We start from the raw sequence: 25146 nt of genomic DNA, 5'->3' as shown, positions 1-25146 counted from the left end.
TGGAGGGGGACTCCAGCCCTGAGGGCTTGACGGAGGGGCGGGACCTGTGCTTATCTTCAGTACTACCAGGAACTAGTGAGCGCCTGAGTGTCACATAAAGTCCACACAGACTCACCCGTGCCGTTTCTCCCAGCTGGGGGTGGGGGGTGGGGTTAGGACGAAGAAGGCCATTCATTGGAGCCGACAGACGCCACTCAGGTGGCCTACCTGTGCCCCGCCCCAGGGGGCTGTTCCAATGGGCGCGCGAGGTTTGAATAGGACCGAGTTGGCCTTGGAGGGTGCTGACCCTCGTCCTGAGAATAAAAGTACGTCTAGGTTGGGAATTCCTTGGCGGTCCAGTGATTGGGACTCTGAGCTCTCACCGCCAGAGTGCCCGGGTGTAATCCGTGACGGGGGGAACCAAGATCCCATAAGCCACGTGGTCAAAAAATAATAATCATAGTAACAATAAAATAAAGTTTATTTTAAAAAATTACATCCAGTTTAACTAGAGAGAGAGTCGATGCGGCTTGCTCGAATTAAAGCCCCCAAATTGGGCTCTGCTTGCCCCTCCTCCCATGCGACCTTAAGGAGTCTATTCCCTCTCAGCGCTGTGGTTTTCCCATGTGTAAAATGGGACCACCTCTCAGGAATGTGGGGGTGAAATAAGTTGACGTCTTTAAAAGAGTCTCAGAGTGGATACTGCCCCTCTGTCTAGATGAGGGTGAGGTGTGGTGGCGGATGGTCACAGAGGCTCTAGACAGTGGGGCTGAGGAGGCTCTCCTGCTGCAACAGGCTGAAGCCACTTCCCCACAACCCCATATCACAGTGGTTAAAAGCACAGATTCATACGTGCTGGTATGAATCACAGTTCCACTACCTACCACTTGTCCTCAACTGTAAAATGAGACAGTAATCTTGGGCTCAAACAGTCATCATAGGGATTATATGCCTAGTACATGGCAAGTACAAAATAAATGAGTTTATATTATTATTGTTATTATTTGACAGACAGGACTCCAGACGCCACCTTCCAGGCTCCAACTCCCTTTGGTCTCCATGGAGACCTGCGGAAGGGACCCTGATCTCTAGCAGAAGGGACTGAGTGGTTTTTCCCAGGGGGGTCTGAGCTCTGGGGTCCCCTTATTTATTCCTTATGTTGTCTTGGGCATGTCGGCTCTCTCTGGGCCTCAATTTCCTCCATTTACTGAATGAGATTCTGGACACAGTGTTCTCTGTTTAAAACCCCAGCGCTGCAAGAGGGCCACCCTGAGGAGCTTGGCAGGGAGAAGTGACAGATAAGGTGAATGTGTGTGCAAAGGTGTGTGGGCTGGGGAAGAGGTGTGTGATTGACCCTATTCCATCTGAGGCGGTCCCTGAGGTGCCCTCACGTAGGGTCAATGTGCTGCCGGCCACTTAGTCCTTGGTCTGAGGTGGCCTGGACCGGGTGTCCTGAAAGCAGCCTGGGGGCAGCGGCCAGGCCCGGGCACTGAAGCGAGGAGGGGGCGGAGCTGAGGGAGGGGACAGGGTCCACGAACAAAGAGGAGGGCGGAGAGAGGCTGTCCCGAAGGCTCCGCGAATAGTACGATCCCGGGCCACTTACCCCGGCTCCGCGCGCCCTCCCCGACTTTGGCGCAAAGTTGCGTCCTCCTGGCGACGCCCACTCGACCAGCCAAGGTTGCAAGAGCAGTGGCCCCAAGACTGCAATCCAGTACTTCCGAGGCCCGCGAAGGGCGGGGCCTCCACTAGGGGCGTGGCCGTCAAAATTGAATTTACCCAATACGGCACGAGTGTGGGCGGGACCCTCCCCGGAATTGGCTGGCGCGGGGGCTCGGGGCGGGGTCCTCGGGGCTGCTGGCGCGGCTGGACAGGCGGTGCTAGCAGAATCCCGGGGACGGTTGCTGAGCGGGCCTGGGATCCCGGTCGCGGCGCCTTCCGCCTGACCGCTCCTAGTCGTCCATCTGTTGGATCCCGAACAACCTAACCTGAGCCCGCGCGGGACGGGCGGACCAGACTAAGAGGTGGGTGTACGGGGCCTCTGGGCGGCAGCAGGACCCCCGACAGATCCGAGGGTGGCACCCGGATATGTGAACTCCCAGGGTTTTGGGACCCTCAGACCTGGGAGCTCCCACCCATCCACGGGGGCGCTAAGCCACGGGGTAAAAGTTCTGAGACCCGGGGTAAAGACGCTTACGGATCTCCAGGAGGCTCCACGACCTCCAGGGGTGTAAGTCTATGGGGGCAGAAACACTGAGGAAGCTCCTACGTTCCTCTGAGGCCCCTCACAACCTTTGGGGACCCCACACTGTGTGACAGGGAGCCGTGGGACTGGCGTGGAGCAGCGGCAGGAATTCCTGAGGAGAAAGGGTCTTCCCTGGGAGCTCTAGATTCTGCATTAGGGACCCCTGGCCCTCAGAAGACATGGGGGAACTCAGAGTGTCCACAGAATCTAAGTCTGGTGACTGCTCATGAAGGACCCCAGCAGAGGGAGTTTGGGAGGTTGCCACCTGTCCGAGACTACAGGGATGGGGAAGCAAGCAGCGACTTGAACAGGCAGAGTCCCACGAACCCCAAGTATGTGGACTAGGACACCCCCAGACCCATTCACCGGATGAGGTGACTCGAAAAGTGACTGTTCTGGGGAGGGGGAAGGGATGACTGCGGGATGAATCAGCGGGAGCAGGGGCAATCCTAGGGCCATTTCAGTCACCATACAGTAACTGAGCACCTCTGGTGTGTCAGGCCATGGGCCCTGGAGATTCCAGAAAGAGGTTAGGGCTACAGGAGGAAGAAAAGAGTTACACTGGGAAGCTGGGCCAAGATTTAGGGGGCCATTTTGAGAGACAGTAATAGGGCAAGAGGGAGTGTCCTGAGCCCCTGAGGGCACTTTGGAAGGGGACTTTAGAAGCTAGAGGTGGCCAAGATTAAATCCATTCCCTGCCCTCTGGGTCTTTGAGATCCTCCCTCCCCCACAACAATCCTCTGGCCCTCTCCAATCCTGTTTTTCGAAGTCCAGGAGCTGGGCGGATCAGTTTCTGAAGGCTCTTCCAGCTAGGGAACTGAATTCTAAGTGTGGGAATTGGCAGGAGGAGCTGGGTGTCCGGACACCTCGCTTCATGAAGTCAGGGCAGTTGTCATCGGGGGAGGGTGGGAAGGGGAGGAGTGGAGAGGGGTGTGCGCAGAGGGCTGTCCTCAAGAATTGGAAGACAGGACGTTACCTCAAAAGGCTTCAGTTGCCTGGGGAAGTCAGAGTGGCAAGAGCAGCAAGGACTTGGGTAGGGGCTCAGTCCATAGCCAGAGGCTGAGCTTTTGGGATGACTGGGGGCTGGGCAGGCCCTGGGGATGGGTGGGTGGGGCAGGAAGCCGTGGAGTGTGGCGGGCACCCCCTGGTGGTGAGCACAGCTTGGGTGGGCCTTGCTGGGCCCTGGCTTCACAATCCAGATCCCCACCCTCCCTGTTTGATGCTTAGATATAGCGAGGGCTCAGCTGAGGCCACACAGCAAGCTAGCAGTCCAGGTGACTGGAACTAAGGGCTTCTCCTCTTGGCTTGCTGAGTTTTCCAGTACACGCTACCCGAGGGAAGAAGGAACCTCCCAGCCAGGAGTGATGTCACAGATAACAAGGATGGGACAGCAATGGGTGTCCATGGGTTAGAGGAGGAAACTGAGGCCCAAGAGCCCAAGTGCCTGTGGTTTCTAGAGGCTTCAGCAGGCCTGACTCACGTCTATCCCCTGCAGAATTTCCTGAGCTGGCGTCAGGTGCCACAGGCACTGGGGAACTCACCGGGAAGGGACGGATGGAGCTAGGGGCCAGCAAGATGGCGGACGAAACCTTAGCTGGGCTGGATGAGGGAGCCCTGCGGAAGCTGGTAAGTGGTCCTGTCATCTCCACTATGAGGACAGACAAGCCAGGCCGGAGAGGCAGGGTCTGTCCAGGATACCTCTCAGCTGACAAGAGGTGATGGGGGAGGGGTCAGAGGGAGGGCTCAGGGAAACAGGGCTAGGCCTGTTCCGCGTGGCCGATGCAGAGGTTCTGGTGGCATGTGCCCGTCCATGCCAGATGCTGAGGTTGCTCCTCCCAGCCCCCCAGTGCCACCACCTGTTTAAACAGTAACTGGTGAGGACTTGCCCATGTGCAGCCACAGCTGTGGGGAGGCTGGATTTGCCTCTCCCGAGCAACAGCCTGGGCAGTATCCACCCCTGGAGGCCGGCCCAATGATAACAGTAGCAGCAATGATTAATAATATGCCAGGGCATAGCAGGGAGCAGGCTGGGCGGCTAAGCACACCATCTCGCAGAATGGTCACAGCAGCTCCAAGAGCCAGGAGGAGAACACTGTGGCTCCGAAAGGTGAAGTCACCTGCCCAGGGGCACCCAGCTAGGAGCAGGATTTGCTAGGATCCAAACAAACCCCCAGGAGGATCATGGGAGACCAAGAGACCTGGATAAGTCAAGGCCAGAAGAGCTCATCAAGACAGGCCTTGGGGACCCTTAGGAGCCCTGTGACTTCTAATCTGTCATTTCCCACTCTGAACCTGTTTCTCTATATAAAATAGGAGGTGGGGGCAACGTGTGTGAACATAATATCTAGGTCCTTCAGTTGGCATGAGGATGGAATGAGGCATGGGCCCAGATCTTGGTGTGGAAAAAGATGGGCCCCTTCTATCCCCTTTCCCTAGCTTCTTCTTGAAGCCCCTCCCCTAACATCGGTACCATGCAGAGAGGCAGCGGGGCTAGGCACCGGGGCAATCGGGCAGGGCAAGTATGTGCCCACCAGCAAGGGCAGAGAGCAGTGGAACAGGAGAAGGGGCCAGAGCCCCACCCCCTCAGCCCCTGACCCATGTCCAGGGGGTAAATTAAAGATTTACTTTCCCTGGGAGAAGGCAAAGGACCCACCCCACCCCCATTCCATTCCTTTGGAGGCAGGGGCTGGAGCCAGCCAGCTCAGCCCAGTCACTGCCATCATCTACCCAAGGCACCCGGCCTCGGACAGCACCTCAGACTTGGGGTGTCTGCCACCACCACAGGCGGCTGTGTGCAACCTGAAGGAGATGGGCTTCCAAAGGCTCCCACCCTGTCAGCTCGACTTCCTGGCTGAAAGTCAGAATCCTAACGTGGGTAGTGGAGAGAAAACTAGGTCTCCGCGCATCCCCATCTCTAGGGGTCCACCCAGGCTCAGGGCTCTCCAGCCGCCACCCCCATTTCATGCAGGCTTGGGTACTGGAAAAAGGGTTTGGGAGAAGCTGGAGCATTGGCTGTAAGCCGCCCATCCCCGACCCCCTCCCTGGGAGAGGACTAGCAAGCCCTCGCCCCTCGTCTCGGACCCCGAACCCCGCCTCCCCTTTCCCCAGATCCTTCCCATTCCGGGACCGGGCCTTCCGCGGCCAGGCGCCCGCCATTACTGCGCCCCAGCGCCGCCGAGGGTCCCGCCCCGCGCGCGCGCCGGCCTCGTGGCAGCAACTGGGGGCGTCCCGAGCCGGGCTCCTCCCCGCGGGGCCGGGCCTTATAAGGGAAAAGTTGACCCGCGGCCCAGCGTCGGGCCGATTTGGGGAAGCCGAGATGCCCTCCGAACCTCGGCTCCCGCACGTGCCTGCGAACTCGGAGCGGGGCTGTGCGGGAAGGGGGACGCGGGACGGCGGACACCACGTGCGCCTCCGCCACACACCGGGGCGGCCTCCGCCTCGGTCCCGGGCTGGAGGGCGGGCACTGACACTATGGGTGACTGCGGAAGCTGCTTCAGGCCGCGAACCTGGCTTTCCTCTCCGTAGCCGGGGATGTTAAAGCCGGCGGTGGCGGGGGGCTTCCCGTCTGCTGGCTCCGGGCCGGGCGCCTCGGGCCGGGCTGCTGGGGAGAGGCGTGGGCGGTGCGGGCGGCCGCGGTCGAGCGGCCCGCGTGCCTTCAGCGCCCTCTGGCGAGGCCTCGCTTCGCTGCCGGCCGGTCCCCCTTCCGTACCTGGAGGAGCCGGCGCGGAGCGAATGCCTGAAAGGCCTCCCTCGTGGTGCTGGTGGGGACAGGGAGGCTCAGTCGCCCCCGGCAGCCAGAGTACAAAGTACCCGGAGGCCCAGCCCCCCGGGAAGAGGACGCACCCTCTTTCCTCCCGGGAGAATTTCACTGGGCAGTTTCGGAAACCGCCCCATCTGCTTCCCTTTACCCCCACCCCACCCCCCCCCGGCGGACAATGGCGCTTTGTACTTCCTTCCCTCCCGACGACAGCCCCGTCCACTCAGGGCGGTGGGGCCTGAGAGGGCAGGGAACGGGGGACACACAGCAGGGACACTGTGGGCGGACCTTTGTCTCCAAGCCCAAAGGGAAGGGTCGTGCTCGAGGGTGACCGGTGGAGTGGGGCTGTCCATTCCCCAGCCCTGCCCCACCCACGTGGGGGATCAGACAGAGGCTCCCACTTTCCAGATGGAGACGCTGAGGCTCCCAGGGGTGGGCAGAAGTTCCCACATCAGCCTTTCTTCAAGGATGAGAACCCCATCTCTGGATTCCAGGTGGCTGGGAAGGGGAACCCCGGAGACGAAGGGCTAGGGCTCAGTGCATCTCTGAGCCTCTTTACCCTCTGCACAGGAGGCGCTGCATCAGCTGTCCCCCCAGGCCCAGAATCTCCTAGCTTACCACAGAAGGCTCGAGGCCTGAGTCAAGTCAGGACTGGGGGTGGAGAGGGGAGCCTCATTCTCCACTCCCTCCCACATAATAGGCTCCCTTAAACCCCAGGGCATCTCTAGTCCAGGCTGGAGGGGGTCCACAGTATAGTACAAGGGTTCTCAAGATACTCCCCATAGCAGACTGACAACAGTCACAGAGCTATCCTCAGCCCAGGGAAGGCCCCAGAGTCACGGAAACCTGGATTCAAACCCTGACTCAGATCACGTCTCCCTGAGCCTCAGTTTTCTCATCTGTCAAATGGGAGTAATAGAGTGCCTAGGGCTTCTGTGAAGTTAGGACAGATATGGGACTCAGCACAGGATCTGGCATGCATATTCTCAGTAAACATTATACATGCCTCTGGGGATCCTGTCCTCACTTCCCTCACTTTTCTCTCTCCGCTCTTGTCTGGCTCTGGAATCAACCATACACAGCTCTGCAAGGTGGGGGACCGTGAGTCACCTCCCCTATCCCCACCCACTGCCCCGAAGGGGGACCATTGTTCCATTTGACAAGGGAGAAAGCCAAGACCAGAAAAGTTGAGGATATGATTCTGACCACCCAGCCGAGATCGACTGGGGCTGGAGCCAGCTGGGGGGTCCTGTCTTGGGCCTCCAGGGACCCTCCCATAGCTCCTCAGGAACGTGAAGACTGAAGGTTCCCTGGGGGGGCTCTGTCACTTGTCTCTGCTGTCTTCAGACTGGCACACGTGAGCTCATGGCTGAGCTGGGCCAGCCACACTCCTGGCCGAAACCTCCCCCGCTCCCACCTGACTCCCCCAGGGAGCAGGAAGGAATGATGGCAGAGGAGGCGGAAAAGGACGGCAGTGGAGTGTTCCCAGGCCTGTCCCTTGGGGGCGGGGGCCGGGGGCCGGTGTGGACAGAGGAAATCACCATGTGTATACTTGCTCCCACCTGGCGCAGAGCCACCCTGGAGGCTTATCTCTGCCATTATCGTCCTGGGGGCCCTAAGCCAGTCCACTCTCCCCCCTCCCACAGAGGCTCCGTGGGGGGGATGGGGGTGGGGGCAACAGGACTGGCTGACTGCCCAGAAAAGGTGCCCTTTCCTGGACCTGGTTAGAGCAGTCACCTTCAATTTGCCTGGGAGGGATGGGCCAAGAAGCTGATGGGAGCACCTGTCCCCGTGGATGCCCTCTCTAGGGCCCTGGGTAGACCCTAGTGCAGCTGCCTTATCGGTCTGGAGGGTTGGCCCTCGCATTACGGGCACCAGCTCCTTTGCCTCTTTAATGGTGGCTGGAGCCGGACCAGTGTAGGGAGAACAACAGCCCCCGGCCAGGCGGGGAGCTCTGACTCCTGACGGCCTGCCCCTGCCTCAGTTTCCCCATCTGTCCAATATGGACAAGGCTGCCACCCATCAGCAAGGCTGTGGTGCTCTGGGACCGTGGGAGTCTCCCTTGCTCACAGCTGGACTCCAGCAGCCCGAATCACCCTTCCCTGCCCAGGGACGCTGTTAGGGACCCTTAGGATGGCCTCTCTCCTCCTCCACGAATGACTCCGTGGCTCTCGGGGTTCGAGGAAGGGCTCTGAGAGGCAGGAGTCGAGTCACAGGAAGGCGTGCCTGACTTGGCATCTGGCTCAGGTGGGTGGGATGCCGGCTGCCCAGTCCGTGCATGGTGGGCTGTCCAGAAGCCCTGGCTGTGATCCGGGTCTCCCCTGAGACCAGGTTTGGGTGGGCGGGCAGGCACATGACGGGCTTGGGGCAGAGGGAGCAGAGACAGACCACTCATTGTGCCCCAGGCCAAGCCGTGGGTGGCTGGTTGCCCGCCCTCCGCCCCTGGCAGCCAAAATGACTTGCCCCTCGCCTCCGCCTGTCCCGCAGTTGGAGGTCACGGTGGATCTGGCAGAGCGGCGGCGCATCCGCTCGGCCATCCGGGAGCTGCAACGGCAGGAGCTGGAACGCGAGGAGGAGGCCCTGGCATCCAAGCGCTTCCGCGCCGAGCGGCAGGACAACAAGGAGAACTGGCTGCAGTGAGTGTCGGGGGTGGGGGAGGGGGTTGGACCTTCAGGTGGGGCCGACTGTGCCAGGGCTCAGCGCATGTTGTGCTGGCAGGCCTGAGCCGGGTGTCTGCTGCCCATCTGGGTGTGCACATGGCAGCATGGGCACGCATTTGGAGTAGGACACAGGGATGTGTGCAGGCGTGGACCGCGTGCCTGGCCACGCCTGTGTGGTATTAGCACTCAGGTGCCTGGGCGTGCTTGTGCCAGCGTGTAGCCAGAGGGTGTGCACAGCTGCCTGCCCCTCTGCCGAGGTTCCGGGTACCTTGTCCTGGCCTCCACCCTCAGCCCACATCCTCCAGGACTTGGCCCTGGCCGTGGAGGTGACCAGTCATGGTGTCCCCGCAGCTCCCAGCAGCGGGAGGCTGAGCAGCGGGCTGCTCTGGCACGGCTGGCAGGACGGCTGGAGTCCATGAACGATGTGGAGGAGCTGACCACACTGGTGAGGCCTGGGCCAGGGGCAAGGGAGGGGGCCAGGCCGGTGAAGACCTGGACTCACAGCCCAACACCCGAGGCCCACCCCTCACCCACAGCTGCGGGGCGCCGCGGAGTACGAGGAGCGCAAGCTGATCCGAGCTGCCATCCGCCGCGTTCGGGCCCAGGAGATCGAGGGTACGCGCCCCGCCCTGTCCCTGCCCCGGGCCCACTGCCCACTGCCCTCAGCGACCCCCCCACCCCCCCAACCCGCGGCCTCTCACCTGACACTTCTGCCTTCCCTTCCAGCCGCCACCTTGGCTGGAAGGTTGTACAGCGGGCGTCCCAACAGTGGCTCAAGAGAGGACGGCAAGGCGCGAGCAGCACACAGGCTGGAACCGTGTGAGGTGAGTGGCGTGGGCAAGGTTCTGGGCCCACTGATGCCAGCACCACAGAGCACCTGTGTGTCTGTGTGTCTTTTACTGATCGGGGGGAGCCCAGCTTGTGTTTGGGGAATACTGGGGCTCTAATCTCAGGCCTCTGCCCCACTCTCCCAGGCAACCTCTGGTGACATGTCCCCACTCCAGAGTTCGTCTCTACCCAGGCCTCCCCAGCAAAGCCAGCCTATCTGCACTGCTCCCAGGCTCCTGTCTGTCTCCCATTACCACCCTGCTGGCCTCCCTGCTCCCAGGCGTACCTCCCCCCACACTAGCCATCCAGCCTCCGCTCAGCAGACCAGGGATCTCCCTGAAATGCAAATCAGACCCGGGCTCCTGCCCAGCTTAGACGGCCGTGGCTGCCCCTCCTGCTCCAGACAGTCCACATCCTTACCTTGGCTCATCGGGTCCCGCCTTCCGGCCCCAGCTGTTCTCAGGGTCTGTTCTCCAGGGCATGTGGGTGAGAGGTCAGGCCTTGCAGGTTCCCTAAGTGGCCAGCAGAGGCCACTGAGTCCCTCGACCTGGCAGGACTGCCCCTAGTATTAGTTGCTCAGTCGTGTCCGACTCTTTGCAAACCCGTGGACTGTGGCCCACCAGGCTCCTCTGTCCATGGGACTCTCCAGAGAAGAATACTGGAGTGGCTAGCCAGTCCCTCCTCCAGGGGATCTTCCCGACCCAGGAATCAAACCCACGTCTCACGCACTGCAGGCAGATTCTTCACCACTGCATCACCTGGGAAGCCCCCTATCCCACAGATTAACCAGGCTGAGGCCAGGGGTCAGGGGCCTCCACTCCAGGAATCTGTTAAGTCTGGGAGTCCCCAGTAGGTCTCCTGCTGTCCCCAACCCCTGGCATCAGGACCTGGTGCTTTCTGAACTTCCTGTGACCAGGCAGTGCCAGGAGGTTGGGCAGTGTGGATCGGAGGCCGCCCGCGGTACACCAGCGGCCACGCTTATGCAGGTGCACTTGCAGGAAGCCGTGCCCGGCCCCTCTGCTTTGCATGCCCTGCCCGGGGCGCTGCCAGCTTAGGGAGCCTTGGCCACCTCCTGTGGGCCTCCCGCAGGTGCCGAAGCCAGAGGAACAGAAGCAGCAGGTGGAGGTCCCAGAGCCAACCCCGACCCCCAGCGGCACCAGCCGGGATGTGACTACGGTGACGCTCCTGCTGCGGGCACCTCCCGGGGACACACCCAGCCCACCTGCCTCAGCTGACGGTTCGCCCACCACTACCTCTCCTGAGCCTCCGCTGGAGCCTGCTGAGGAGGCCCCGTGCCCTGCCGCCGAGGCTCTGGGCAGCTCCGAGCCTCCCCCCAGCCCGCCCAGGGCCGCCAGCCCTGAGCCCCAGGAGCCTCCAGCCACCCCCAGCACAGACGGGCAGGTGGTCGACCAGGTGAGTCGGGATGAGGGGCAGGGTTGCCAAGCAGGTGAGCTCTCGGGTCTGGGAGTCAGGCCCCTGCCCACACCGTGTCTCCCCTGCAGCTCCCGTCCGGCCCCACGGAGCCCCCTGCCGCCCAAGGCCCCACCAAAGGTCGCTCCGACACAAAGAGAGCAGGTAAGGGTTCCAGCAGCAGAGACAGCGCGGGCCTCCCTTTCCCTGCCTGCAGAATGGGCTGTAGTGCCTGGCCGGCTCCAGCACCCTCAGGTCCAGGCCCTCTCTGACACTGCCTCCTCCCACTGCCCCCGAGGTGTCCCCGCCCCCCGCCCAGCCCACTCCCCCCCACCCATGGCCAGAGGCTCTCCTGCAGCCTTGAAAGGCAACGGGCCTCAGGCACATTCTTTTCCCCAATAAGGGAGTGCACCCATCTCCCAGCTGGAGCTGTGGGCAGTGCTGGCCAGGGGAGCGTCCCCCTTCCCCATCGGCAGGGAGGATCTGGGCACCCTTCCTCCGGCCCAAGCCTAGCCCCAGCCTCTGGGATTGTCCAAATCATCCTGGGGTCAATGCTGGAGGGGGAGGAGGGGCCTGTGAGAGAGAGAGATGCAGCTGAGTGGGGAAGCCAGGAGCTGTGGGAGTTGCAGGATGGGCTGGTAGGCTGAGGGGGTGTGGAAGAGAGGACTGCAAGAGGTGGTCCCCCCCCCACTCCTTTCTCTGCCCCCCAACATGGCTGCTACCGCCTCCCCACGCTGCCAGACCTGGCTGACCCTGGCCCCTGCCAACACTCTCTGTCTGTGCTCAGCCCCCGCCAGCCAGCCCAGAATCGAGGTACTGCCTGTTTCCCCCAACCCTGGGCTCTGGGCAGTCCCTGTCCCAGCCAACCACTGAAGGCCCGCCCCGTCCCTTCTAGAGCCCACCCCCCTCGCCAGCGGACCTTCCCCATTCCAGCGGGCTGGCTCCGTCCGGGACCGCGTGCGCAAGTTCACATCCGATTCTCCTACGGCTGCTGGGCTCCAGGAAGGCCCACCCCGCACAGCCCTCGGTCCCTCGACCCCTGCAAGGCTCCTAGTCCCCTCCCACACCAGCACCACCCCTGCCGCCTCCTCCTCCTCCAGTGGCCCCTCCTCGCGGGGCCCTGGTGACACCTCCTCCCGGTTCCACAAGGATCAGCGAGGAACAGCCAGGCCCCTGGCCCAGCTTCAGAGCTTCCCCCGGGAGGAGGGCCCCAGGGGGCGGGGCTTGGCCGTCAGGTCCCTTGAAAACAGAGCAGGGGGGCCCGTGGCCCGCTCAGAGGAGCCCAGCGCCCCACTGCCCGTGGCCGTGGGCACTGCCGAGTCAGGGGCCAGTATGAAGACCACATTCACCATCGAGATCAAGGATGGCCGGGGCCAGGCCTCCACTGGCCGGGTGCTGCTGCCCACGGGCAACCAGAGGGCAGGTAGGCCTCCTCTCTGCCTCCCCACTGCTGGGGGTGTGCACCTGTGGCCGCCCAGCTCTGCGCATAGGACATGTGCTGTGGCCAGGGCTCAGGGTGTCTCCAGAGGGTGTGCTGGGAACGAGGGGCGCTGTCAGCCTGGACTGGCCATCGCCCCAACCCCACCCCGCCCCACCTGATCCTGATGGTAGTCCTTCTCCCCCTCCAGAACTGACGCTGGGGCTGCGGGCGCCCCCCACCCTCCTTAGCACCAGCAGTGGGGGCAAGAGCACCATCACCCATATCAGCAGCCCTGGGAACCTAGCCCGGCTGGGTAGTGTCACTCACGTCACCAGCTTCAGCCCTGCCTCCCTGGGTAGCCGAGGAGGCTGCAGCATAAAGGTGAGCCCTTCCTCGTCACCCTGCCAGCCTCCCCATCATCCGCCTCACGTGGACGGCTTTAGGCTGTTAGGGCTCGATGGGATCCTCCCCTGCTGCACACACGGGAAACTGAGGCCCAGACAGAGGAGGTGCCCACAGCCCACAACCAGTTGGTGGCAGAGCTAAGGCCAGACCCTCGCCAATCAGCCACTAGGCATGTTTGAAGCTCACTGCATACCGGCCTTAAGCTTCCCACGTGCTGATCTCCAGTCCCTACTCCAGAACTGGCCAGTACATTTCTCGTGAACAGATGGGAAAACTAAGGTCAGAGAGGGCGGTGAGGGCTTGCCCTACCACAACCCCCCTCATCCTGTAGCAGCCTCAGGGGCCCTGCTCCGACCCTGCGCTGGACCTCAGCCCCGAGGTACAGAGCCGCTCATCTGCTCATCCAAGATCAGCCTGGCCCGTTGAGAGACTGGAGATTAGCGGTTGCCATCTGCGTCAGCATCTCGGGGGAGGGGAGACTGGGCTGAAGCACCGATGGGGGCACAGGCAGGGGGGTGCCAGTCAGGTGAAGCGGCAGCCTAGCAGGTGCCGCGGGAACTGAATCCGCTGCAGCCTTCCATTATTCATCCTGGAGCCCAGCATCAGCTGGCTGGAAGCTCTGCGGGGGAAGGAATCCCCAGCGAGCCACCCGGCTGCCCAGGTAATGGCCTCAGTGCAGCTCCAGGGACTGAATGGGACTTCTAAGTGAGAGCCAGAGCCAGCTTTGGGGGTGACAGAGAGAGGGCAGGTGCAGGAAGCACCCTTCCCCTCCCAGGTCGGCACGTAAACCGCTCTCTGCCAAGGGGGTGAGGACAGGGCGGCTGAGGCCCTGGGGGTGATGGGAGGCACCACAGGGGGCCTGGGGTCTGAGACCACCAACTGGCCTCAGCGTCCCCCTCCAGAACCAAAGGGAGGCAGATGGTGCACCTGGGATGCACCTGCTCAAAGCTGTGGTTGGATCTGAGCACCAGAGGCCGGTAGAGGACGTTTATCTCAGGGACCAGGCGCTTGCCACAGCAGATTGCGCGAAGTCCTGCCCCCCACCATGGCATGAGGGCAGAGTAGAGGATGCAGGTGTCTGGAGCCTGGCAGGCTGGGTCCTCTCCGCTCATGCACACAAGGGCCCTGACAGGCCCAATCCTTGCTTACTCCCTCAGTTTCCCCACCCACGGGGCATAGGCAGTCCTTCAGCACCTGGGCAGCCTCACTGTGCCGCTGGTCTGTGATCTCTGCAGGGCCAAGGCCAGGCCTGGCGGTCCGCCTGCTTGGGCAGGCCACCCCTCCCCCCATGGCCCCCCTCCAGAGGGAGCCCAGAATAGGTTTCTATTTGGGCTACAGCCCCAGCTGGCGGGCGGCGGGCCCGGGAGGCCAGCAGGGGCGGGGCAGGCCCGCTGCCCTTGCCTGCGCCCTCAGGCCGGCTGCAAAGCCTGAGTTGGCCAGCCAGGAGCGGCAGTCCCCAGCACTGTCCCCAGCGTCATCCCACCGTACAGCCCCTGCCAGCACCATGCCGGGGGTCCCGGGGCCAGGCTCAGAGCTGGCCGCAGCCCTCGAGGAGCAACTGGGCCGGGCCTTGGAGGAGCTGCGGGCAGTGGCTGAGGCAGGCCGGGTGGCGGTGACCCAGGCAGCCGAAGCAGCAGTGTCGGCCGTGGAGCCAGTGGCCCGGGCAGCCGAGGAGCTGCGGGCGGAGACGGCCGCTCTGAGCCGGCGGCTGGACACGCTGGGCAGGCAGGTGGAGGTGCTGAGCCTGAGGCTGGGGGTCCCGCTTGGGCCCGACCTTGAGCCTGAGCTGGAGCCCAGTGAGCTGCTCCTGGCCGCTGCGGACCCCGAGGCCCTGTTCCAGGCAGCCGAGGATGCCGGGACCCCCGTGGCCCACCCGCCTGCCTTCAGCACCCGCTGCCGCTCCTCTGCCGGCCCTGCCCACAGCGCCAGTCTCGTAAGTCCCTGTGGGCTGCCGGGAAGGGGTGGTTTTGAGCCAGGCTCTGCCTCTGCCGAAGGACCTTAGGTGTGCCACCACCCGCTCTGAGCCTCGGTTTCCCTGTCTGTACAGGGGACTGGGGCGCCAGTGCTCCAAGGCTAAGGCGAGATGGTACCATGCCCCTGGCCCTGAGGCACGCGTGGCGGCTGCCCTGGCAGCCCCTGGCCGGGGCCCAGCCCCCAGCCCCACCCCCACTCCCTGCCCCAGCCAGGCCGAGCCTCCCTGAAGCAGCTGCCACCTCATCTCTCCTTACTCTTACAGCAGACCAAGGGGCCCTGCCAGGAGGGGATGGGGCTGTGATGGCTGGGCTGGGGGCTTGTCTGCATGGGGCCTGGGGGGGTGCCCTGGGATGGGTAGGAGGCTAGGTTGGGGCTGGAGAGGCCCCTTAGGGGGTGACATGCTGGGGGTGGAGAGCAGGGGTGAACTTCAGAGAGGACTTGGCTCTGGGCAGCCCTGGTCAGACACCTGGTCAGGAGCCTGTGGGCCTCGGTCCAGCTCCCTCACCGTGTGGAGGGGGGACATATGCTGCCTGGGCACTGGCCCAGGAGGACCCAGGCTTTGGGAACGGGCAGGACAGGGCACAGCCTGCCTGGGAGGGGGCTGGGAACGAAGCGGCAGATGGAACTGGGGTTCAGGGGTTAGGCCTCAGCTCAGACCCCGGGCTGCGTCACACTTACAGAAGGACTGGGGACAAGTCCCACAGCTGCCCTGAGCCTCAGCTTTCCCTTCTGTTAAAACACCCAGTGTTCACACAGTGCTCACTACTGAATGGAAATCGCCATTATCGCCACCCTTAGTTGCATCCAGACAGTTCTGGGTACACGGGAAGCCCAACGACAAAGCTCTCAGTGCCTCTTCCCTGAGCCTCACACCAACGTGGCCATCCTTGGGCAGGCGGTCCAGCTGGCTAGTGGTATTTCAAAGGCTGTGCCAGTAGCCCCAGGGCCTGGTCTCCTGTCTTTTGGAGGCACGGCTGGTTTCATCTACAGCCCTGCTTATAACCCATGCCCTTTCCCCTCTCCGCAGATGGAGCCAGAGCCAGCAGAGCCCCCCTCTGCCGCAGTGGAGGTGGCCAATGGTGCCGAGCAGACCCGAGCGGACAAAGCACCAGGGAGCCGGACCCCCCTGAGTGCCGAGGAGCTGATGGCCATTGAGGATGAGAGCGTCCTGGACAAGATGGTATGGCCGCATCTGGTGGACTTGGGTGGGTGGGCGGGGGCCGGGACGGGCAAGCACCAGGTGGGCGATGATGGGGGCTCTGTCTGCAGCTGGATCAGACTACGGACTTTGAGGAGCGGAAGCTCATCCGGGCTGCACTGCGTGAGCTCCGACAAAGGAAGAGAGGTAGAGAGCCCAACGCCCCCACCCCGCCCCCAGGTCCAGCTGTCCCCCTCACTGGGGTCCATTCATGGACACTCCAGCTCAGGAACGCCCTCTCCAGCGTCTTCTTTAGACTCAGCTTCGCCTTTTCTGGACCCGGCTCTTGCCTGGCCTTCTTCCTCCAGATCCAGCGGTTCCGTTTTCTAGATGCTTCTCTCCTGCTTCCCAGACCCAGAACCAGCTTCTCTTCTCCCTCCTAGACCCCAGTTACTCTCTCCCCCAGCAACTCCTGCTTGGATCCGGTTGCTTCTCCCAAGTTCTGTCGACTGCTCCTTCCCTGAATCCAGATACTCCTCCTCCCAGCTGCTTCTCTCTCCTCAAGGTCCACTGATGACCACCTTGGGCTCTGCCTCCTTCCCTGGGCACAGCTACTTGCCCCCCGGACCCAGCTATTCTTTCTTCCAGCTTCCAGTCTCGTTTGCTTCTCTAGATACTCTCAGTTACTCCCTCTCTGGATCTAGCTGCTTCCTGCAGGGCCCATGGATGGCTGGCCAGCTTCTATGCCCAACCACCTGCTGCTTCTCTTAGGCCCAGCTACCCCCTTTGCCAGCTTCTCTCCCAACTACCCTGTCCCTGGATCAAATGGCTTCTCAGCTGCCTCCAATGACTCCGTCCGTGGACTTCTAGCTGCTCTTCTCCCCGCTAAGACCTACTTGAAGGCCCCCGCAGCTGCTGCCCTCACTCAGCTTCTCCTCCCTGGACGCTGCTACTCCCTCCCTAACTGGAGATACTCCCTCCTGGACTCAGCTACTCATTCGCACAGACACTCCCTTCTTGGATCCACATACTCTCCCCCTTCAAGTTCAGCTATTCCTCATTTCCGAGTGCACCACACACCCCCATTCCCTCCCAGGTTATAGCTCCCCACTCCCCCCCAGCTACTCCCAGAGAGGGCCCTTGCCCCCCGAGTCTTCAGTGTTGCTAACGAGTTGCCCTCCACCCCCTCTGTGTGCCCCGTGTGCCCGTGCATATGTGCTGTGTGGGCGATGGTGACCTTTCTGGGCATGTGTGGGACCATCCCCCACCCAGACCAGCGGGACAAGGAACGAGAACGGCGGCTGCAAGAGGCACGGGCCCGGCCAGGGGAGGGCCGCGGTCACACGACAACCAAGACCACCACGCGGCACAGCCAGCAGACGGCCAACGGCTCAGCCGTCAGCACCGTCACCAAGACCGAGCGGCTCGTCCAATCCAGTAAGGGGCCAAGCCGGGCTCAGGACGGGGTCACGTCCCCCTCATGGCCCCTCCATCCCGCTGCTCACACCCTTCCTCTCACCCCCGCCCATGCAGATGACGGCACACGGACGGCCCGCACCACCACAGTGGAGTCGAGTTTTGTGAGGCGCTCAGAGAGTAAGGCCACTGGGCGTCTCCTCGTGCCTGCCTGCCAGCCCACCTCCTCAGGCTCTTCCTCGAACTCTCTCTCCGACCTTTCGTCTGTGTGTCTCTCTGTCCAGCCGTCACTTTCTCTTCTCTGCCTGTGGCTCCCTCCATCCCTCCGCCAGCCTCCCGCCCCGTCTCCCAGCCCGGGATCTCACCGTGCTCCCCTTTCCCTCTCTTTCAGATGGTGGTGGCAGCACCATGATGCAAACTAAGACCTTCTCCTCTTCATCATCCAAGAAGATGGGCAGGTGAGCACAGGTACCTGCTCCCAGACCATGGAGGAGTCAATGCCACAGGGGACCTCATTGCATGCCCATTCTACAAATCGGCAGAGCAAGGTGCTGGGAGATGTTGGGCACACAGCCAGAGAGGGGCAGAGTGGGAGTCAGAACACTCCTGCTTGCCTTGCCATTTCACATAATTCCCAACCATGCCAAATCGTTGAGGGAGGCCAACAATTTGCTTGGGGTCTTAGCGCAGCCCCCACCACACTGAGCTGCCTGATGGCACTGCCACTTTCCAGTGTCTGCAGACCACGTTCCACGTCACAGAGCATCTTTACATCTTAACCCCGTGGAGGAGGGGTACGCCTATGTTACAGAGGATGTTGGGGCAGGTAGGGTCAAGAATTCAGCTGAGTACTGCAGGGGTCCAGAGACTCTGTGTCAGAGACTTGTGTTCAAGTCTTTGCACTGGCCCCCTCCCCGTGGCGTCTGAAATCTGAGGCCACAGGCCTCCGTTTCCTCATCTCCAGTGGAAGTGGTAAGCCCACCCTAACCCTTGTGAAATTTAAAATGACACATAGAAAAGGCTCAAGAGACACGAGCTGTTACTATTGTTACCATTACTGTTAGCACACTGGTGGTCATTATTAGTTGATAGTGCCCGGAAGGGGGACATACCTGTAACCTGAGGATATATTGAGCCTTGGAAGAGAACTCCCCAGGGGCCAAGTCTGTTGAAAAGAGCTTGGCTCCTACTTTCTATTCCTTTGAGCCTCAGTCTACTCTGTAAAATGCGTGGGATGGGAGCCCCTCCGTTGCTGGCCAGCATTGCCGGTGGTGGAGCTACTGCAAGAGTGTAAGGTCTGGAGCGTGACTAGCCCTTGGCGAGTCAGGATCTAGGCACAGGAGTGGCTCCCCTAGGCCCTAACAGTCGCTTACCCACCCTTCAGTATCTTCGACCGGGAGGATGAGGCCAGCCCACGGTCTGGCAGCCTAGCGGCGCTGGAAAAACGCCAGGCGGAGAAGAAGAAAGAGCTGATGAAGGCGCAGAGCCTGCCCAAAACCTCAGCGTCCCAGGCACGCAAGGCTATGATTGAGAAGTTGGAGAAGGAAGGCGCGGCAGGGTGAGCCGAAGTGGGTAGGGCGGGGCCTAGTGACCCCCATGGGGCGGGGGTCTGGGATCTGGTGGGCGGGGCCTAGCACGGGGCGGGCTCTGGGCTCTGGTGGGCGGGGTCTTAGCTCTGGTGGGCGGGGCGTGAAGGTAAAGGTTTCGGAGATGGGGCCTACTGGGTGGGCCTGTGCAGAAGGTGCCCACTGTAACCTGGCTCCCAACGTGGCTCCTGCAGCAGCCCGGGCGGACCCCGCACGGCTGTGCAGCGCTCCACCAGCTTCGGGGTCCCCAACGCCAACAGCATCAAGCAGATGTTGCTAGACTGGTGCCGAGCCAAGACGCGTGGCTACGAGGTGAGCCCTAGGAGGCCAGCGGCCTGGTGAGGGCCTCCCCACCCCCATATGTCCCCCAGCTGCAACTGTACCCTTCACAGCCACCGTGTCTGGCAGGGACGATGGGAATTCCTCTTCTGTGACACGTAACAGGCCGTGTGTGTGTGTGTGTCTGTGTGTCTGTGTGTGTGTGTGTTAGTCGTTCAATCATGTGTGACTCTGTGATCCCATGGACTGTAGCCCTCCAGGCTCCTCTGTCCATGGGACTCTCCAGGCAAGAATACTGGAGTGGGGTGCCATTCCCTTCTCCAGGGGCTCTTTCTGACCCAGGGATTGAAGCCGGGTCTCCCACATTGCAGCCAAATTCTTTACCATCTGTACCACCAGAGAAGCCTCATAACATGCCCTAGATTCCCCTGGATTCTAGAATAAGTGATTAAGTGGCAGGGCCTAGAGAGGGCCCTTGGATGGTGGGCAGGGTTCAGGACCAGACCCCACTCTTGAGGTCTTCCCCCTCATTGCTCTGTCAATGCACAGGGTAAATGTCTATACATCAGGGAGAGTGATGAGGGCATGACCATGGCCTTAGCTGGGTGGTACTGGGCCTCTTGTTCACTCTGGCCCACTAAGTAGCAGATATAGGAGTTAACAAACAGTGGGAGGAGGCACTGCCCACCTACTGTGCACCCTTGAGCAAGCTATAGGGCCTCTCTGAACTCAGCTGCCCTAGATCTGGAATGCCAAAACACCAGAGGGTGGAGGTCATAGGGGAGCTGACCAGTCCTCCCACTACCCATAGCATGTGGACATCCAGAACTTCTCCTCGAGTTGGAGTGACGGGATGGCCTTCTGTGCCCTGGTACACAACTTCTTCCCCGAGGCCTTCGACTATGGGCAGCTCAGCCCACAGAACCGGCGTCAGAACTTCGAGGTGGCCTTCTCATCCGCTGAGTAAGTGTGGTTGTCGGCACCTTGTTGGTGTCGGCCGGGCGTCCGGGGTTGGGCGATCTGCGCCAGGCCCAGCCACTTCAAGGCTCCGTGGAGCTGGCCAGCCCCACTGTCATTCAGCAGCTGAGAGCCCCCCCCCTTCCCCGGAAAGCCCCTGTCCTCTTCCACCCCACCCACCTGCTGCTGAGCGTGCCAGGTGCCCGCCGGAACGAAGGAGCCAGAGGCCCACCTACAAGCCCGGGCCAAGGCCCACCAGGTGGCCCTGTCCGTATCCCCTCCACCCTCCCTCTGCCCCCTTCTCCCCCTCTCTCTGCCCTTTCTCTGTCCTGCTTTCCTCCCACTATCACCAGAGCTTCCTGCTCCCACGGGATCCCGGCTGGAGATTCCAAAAGGAGGCTCCTGGCCCGGGCACCGTGCCCGCCCAGCCTATATAGGCGTTGCCAGAGGCTTATATAGGACTTCCGCAAGCCCTCCACTTTGGAATCATTGCCCCGTCTGCACACCTCACCCTCAGCACCCTTCTCTCCATCTGTCTCTCCTCCTCTCCCTCTCTCTTTCTGGTTCCCCCCGGATTTCTTCTTCCTCCTCCCCCCTCCACCTCCTCTCACGCCTTCCTCACCCCCACTCCCTGGGGCACAGCCCTCCTCCCCAACCCCGGCGCCAATGCCATCGCCCCCACCCCTCGTTCCCTCCCGCTTGCCCCGAGAGTTCTCTGCACCTGTGACTGATCTGGCCCCCACCCCTGTCTGCATCGCACACCATTAGTGACGGGTAGTGAGCGGCACGTCCACGGTGGGGAGGGGGCATGCGGGAGGCTGGCAGACCACGGCACCGAGAACGTAACTGAACTCATGTCTCTGTGTGTGTGTGTATGTGTGTGTCTCTCTGTTCTCCTCCCCTCTCTCTTCTCTGCCTCTTCCCCCGACCCCGCTGCCCCGCTCGGGCCCCGCCCCCCGCCCGCCCCTTCCCGGCCCCCTACCCTCCCCAGGACCCATGCGGACTGCCCGCAGCTCCTGGACACAGAGGACATGGTGCGGCTTCGAGAGCCTGACTGGAAGTGCGTGTACACGTACATCCAGGAGTTCTACCGCTGTCTGGTCCAGAAGGGGCTGGTAAAAACCAAAAAGTCCTAACCCCTGCTCGGGGCCCCACGGTGAGGAACGCCGCCTTGCTCGCCTGCCCTGTTACGCTGGATCTGCTCGATGGGGGCACAGAGAGAAGCTGGGGAGGTTAGGGCCGGTGGGGGGGCAAGCAGAGGGGCCCTGAGAAGAGCCAGCAGGACTCAGACGCAACCTGATCTTCTGGTTGCTCAGTACCTTGCAGATGAGACCATTCTCCTCAATGGGCAGTGATGACCAAGATGGTCAGGACTGAGCTGGAGGAAGCCCAGGAAGCCTCCTGGTTCGGGGGGGGGAGGCACTCGACCCAGCCAGCAGGTCTAGGACAGATCACTGAAAGATGTGCAAACTAAGCTGGCATCTGAATATCAAGTTCAGGCTAAAGGAGGGAGAGGAAGTCCTGGGCAGAGGGATCAGCCAAGTCTACAGGGGTGGGGTTGAGGGAGGTGCAGGTCAGGGCACACCCAGGCAGGGAAGGATGTTTGTTAAGTCTGGGTGTGAGGGGGAGGAAGGGGTCATATTCAAGAGTCTGAACTTCCTTCTGAAGACAAGAGTCATAAAAGTTTTCCAAACAGAGAAGGGATGTAGGTAGCATTTTAGAACAATCCTTGGGTGAGGCCTGGATGAAGGACAGGGAGGGAGGGGATGTACTAGCCAGCTAGAGGAGCTTAACTAGAGGGACAGGAGTTCTGATGGCCCCACTGGGAGGGAGGAGGGTCCCAGGCCTCCAGTTGGTGCACTCGGGGGTTGGTTGTGCCATGCTTCATGGTGAGATGCTCAGGAGCAAGGCCAGTTTAACAGGAAGATGTTTCTGCTGGAGGTCCTGGATCCCCAAACCAGCCATGGCATTTCCTGTCTGGTCACCTCACATCAGGGCCACAGTGGAGCATTCATATCTTAGCTTACTACAGGAGCTCAGAGGAGAGGAGAGGTGGACTCAGCCTGTGCCAGGGGGTGGTAGGTCAGAGCCAGAGCCGGAAACAGGAACTCCAAACTCCCCACCTTGTGGCTTTTCTCCTGGCCCCATCCCTTTTCCCACCCATTTTGTAGAAAGAAGAAAAGACAAAAGGCCCAGAGGGAAAAAAGGGATTGTCTGAAGTAATGTGAATCAGGGACAGAGCTCACAATGCACCCAGATGCCCCTCGGGGCCTGGAGCCATTGTGAGGGGCCACCCCCACATGCATACATATATTCAGAGAAGCCGTGCAGGTGAGGGGAGGATGGGCCTGGTACTGTCTCCAGGTCATATATGGACTTAGGAGCTGCTGCCCAACAGGCCAGCCTGGAGGGAGAGGGGCCCAGTCCGGCCCCGTTCCAGTTGGAAAGTGTGACTCAGCCGTGCTGTTGTTCGAATTGCCTGGTGTTTGGCCTGTCACTGGGGCAGCCAGAGCCCTGTGCTGTGAGCCCCGGTGTAAACAATGGCTTTATAAGGTCTCCGGGGAAGACACCAGAGGTGGGAGGGAGCTCCACGATGGGAAAGGCCAGGATACCCGGGGAAGTTGCCGCAGCTGGAAGAAGCTACAGAGAGAGGCTGCCTCTTCACCACAGTACAGCTGGAACAGGCCCAGTCTGGGGCAGAGACAACCCCCAGGGCACACAGGACGTCAGCAACAGAGTCAGGAACCTCTCACTCATTCTCGGTGCTTCCAAGGACTCAAATGAGGCAAAGAATAACTAAGCTGTTGCTGTAAAGATGGGGAAACTGAGTCACAGGGTAGGGTTTTCTCTAGCTTCCACAGCTGGCCAGGAGTAGAGCCTAGACTGAAACAGGTCCCCTGCTTTCCTGGCTTCTTCCCTGAAGGAGTCCTGGAGAGCAGAGAGTGGGACCTGGCCCTTACATGGTTTGACCTTGAGGGTCTGACCTTGAAGGCACAAGATGGCAGGTAGTCCTGGGCCCTTGGGTGTCTTGGGAACAGGAACAATTCCTTTCTTCATGCCCTCCTTGCCAAAGGAAACTCGATTAACAACAGTGACAGTGTTAACTCTAACTGTATGCCAGGCGTGGCGCATGGGAGGGAGCGAGGCAGGAGAGGTCTGGCTCCAGGAAGGGAGGGGAAATGGGGCCAGGGAGCAAGCTCTACCTCTGAGCCCTGGGGCTGTCAGATAGTTAGTAGCTGCAGCCCACTCCCCTCAGAGTGGGGAGAGGGCTCCTGCAATATGGAAGGAAGGGGGCCCCAGGCAGGTGCCAACATCCAGGGCTGGGGGCCTGGGTCGCGTCAGGCTCAGCCCTGCACCTACTAAGCTGCGGAGCTGGAAACGAATGACTCCTGTTCTGTGAGCTTCCCTAGTAGCTCAGCTGGTAAAGAATCTGCCTTCAATGCAGGAGACCCCAGTTCAATTCCTGGGTCAGGAAGATCCCCTGGAGAAGGGATAGGCTACCCACTCCAGTATTCTTGGGCTTCCCTGGTGATTCAGCTGGTAAAGAATCTGCCCACAATGTGGGAAACCTGGGTTCAGTCCCTGGGTTGGGAAGATCCCCTGGAGAAGGGAAGAGCTACCCACTCCAGTATTCTGGCCTGGAGAGTTCCATGGACTGTATAGTCCATGCTGCTGCTGCTGCTAAGTCGCTTCAGTCATGTCCGACTCTGTGCGACCCCATAGACGGCAGCCCACCAGGCTCCCCCGTCACTGGGATTATCCAGGCAAGAATACTGGAGTGGGTTGCCATTTCCTTCTCCAGTGCATTAAAGTGAAAAGTGAAAGTGAAGTCACTCAGTCGTGCCCGACTCGTAGTGACCCCATGGACTGCAGCCTACCAGGCTCCTCCATCCATGGGATTTTCCAGGCAAGAGTACTGGAGTGGGGTGCCATTGCCTTCTCCGGTATAGCCCATGGGGGCGCAATACAGTCCGGAGGCCTCTAGCACTCTGGAGGATGGTCAGCAGGGTGTGCTGGCCCTGATGTGATGTTGATGGTCCAGTGTGTGCTGACTGGGACACTCATCTGCCCCCCACACATACACACACCTCCCTGGCCTCCATCTCACACAGCAGAGATGTCCCTTGAGGCAGATGGGGGTTCCCAGGCTGCTCTACAGGAGGTCCCAGGCCAGAGAGCTGGCAGATAATCCAGGGCTCAGAAAGTCACTAGAGTGGTCCTGGATGCAGAGAAGGATTTGAGGCCCCTTGGGTACCATGGTCCAACTGAAAGGCTTTGCCAGCTGGAGTGTACCTTTGGGAGTGAGAAGGAGGCGGCTCTCCAGAGCTAAGTGGGCGGAGTCTGAAGTCAGGACCTCCCCAGGGTTAGGGGTTGACACCTCGACCCTGCAGTAGGTCCCCGGGCCTGGACACTAGGGATGGGGCAGGGGTCTCCTCTTTCGCCTCCATTTGCCTGGCCTCGCTCCCCACCAGGGTGCCTCCAGGCGTGGGTGGGAGGGTGGGGCCTGGGGTTTCCGCCTTCCTAGAAGGCTCTTCCCCCATTCAATCGATCAGGAGTCAAGTTTATGGAAGACCCGCAGGCTGCGGCACTGGCAAGACCTTCGAGTAGAGGGGTCGCCGCAGGAGGTGGGGCCGGCGCTGACAATCACTCCTGTGCCCCCTCCCGGCAGGATGCTGGTGGACTGCGTACCCCTGGTGGAGGTGGAGGACATGATGATCATGGGCAAGAAGCCCGACCCCAAGTGCGTTTTCACCTACGTGCAATCGCTCTACAACCACCTGCGGCGCCACGAGCTGCGCCTGCGCGGCAAGAATGTCTAGCTTCCCCGCCGCCGCCCGCACGGCCGCCCGCGGCAAGCAGCGCCCACCATCCAGGCACCGTCCCCTCCCTGTGCGCTTGCCCACCGCTGCCCTGTCTGTCGCGGCACCTTCCCACGCAAACACGCAGCGTTTTGATAAATTATTGGTTTTCAACGACCCGTATTTCTCTCTGCCTCCCTTGGGGGGTTGGATGGAGGGCGGCCGGGCGAGGTGTGCCCACGTCCTTACTCAGGCAGCTGGGAACGCGGGGTCTCCCAGGGGGTATTCGGGGAGCT

At 61.4% G+C, this 25146-nt stretch overlaps 1 protein-coding gene across 11 annotated transcripts; it reads left to right on the top strand.

Annotated features, from left to right (window-relative positions):
* Window positions 1-1861: 1861 nt before the first annotated feature.
* SMTN (smoothelin) lies at window positions 1862-25027 on the top strand. 11 transcript variants are annotated; one of them, XM_081542452.1, is made up of 21 exons: window positions 1862-2000; window positions 3717-3847; window positions 8466-8614; window positions 8990-9083; window positions 9175-9253; window positions 9365-9462; window positions 10556-10879; window positions 10969-11041; window positions 11618-11689; window positions 11772-12299; window positions 12505-12677; window positions 15703-15855; window positions 15945-16020; window positions 17086-17250; window positions 17347-17409; window positions 17621-17687; window positions 18614-18787; window positions 19010-19127; window positions 19906-20057; window positions 21043-21207; window positions 24721-25027. In XM_081542452.1, exons 2-20 carry the CDS (start codon window positions 3776-3778, stop codon window positions 21185-21187), a joined length of 2775 nt encoding a protein of 924 aa, XP_081398578.1. In that variant the 5' UTR covers window positions 1862-2000; window positions 3717-3775; the 3' UTR covers window positions 21188-21207; window positions 24721-25027. The 11 variants fall into 11 exon arrangements, with proteins under 11 accessions (XP_081398578.1, XP_081398579.1, XP_081398581.1 ...); XM_081542453.1 differs by having other exon boundaries at window positions 24605-25027; XM_081542455.1 differs by lacking the exon at window positions 11618-11689.
* The last annotated feature ends 119 nt before the right edge of the window (window positions 25028-25146 follow it).

This window comes from Giraffa tippelskirchi, chromosome 11, assembly GCF_054371585.1.
Source record: "Giraffa tippelskirchi isolate mGirTip1 chromosome 11, T2T-mGirTip1v1.2.pri, whole genome shotgun sequence".
Taxonomy (NCBI): domain Eukaryota; kingdom Metazoa; phylum Chordata; class Mammalia; order Artiodactyla; family Giraffidae; genus Giraffa; species Giraffa tippelskirchi.
The sequence above is the reverse complement of the archived record's forward strand: the minus strand, read 5'-3'. Positions and strand labels throughout refer to the sequence as shown.

Bases quoted from the DNA above. Each gene is read 5' to 3' on its own strand.
- SMTN (XM_081542462.1), top strand. From the start codon at position 3,776: ATGGAGCTAGGGGCCAGCAAGATGGCGGACGAAACCTTAGCTGGGCTG. The intron at 10,880-10,968 runs GTGAGTCGGGAT...TCTCCCCTGCAG, and splicing joins ACGGGCAGGTGGTCGACCAG to CTCCCGTCCGGCCCCACGGA. The intron at 20,058-24,720 runs GTAAGTGTGGTT...CCCTCCCGGCAG, and splicing joins GTGGCCTTCTCATCCGCTGA to GATGCTGGTGGACTGCGTAC.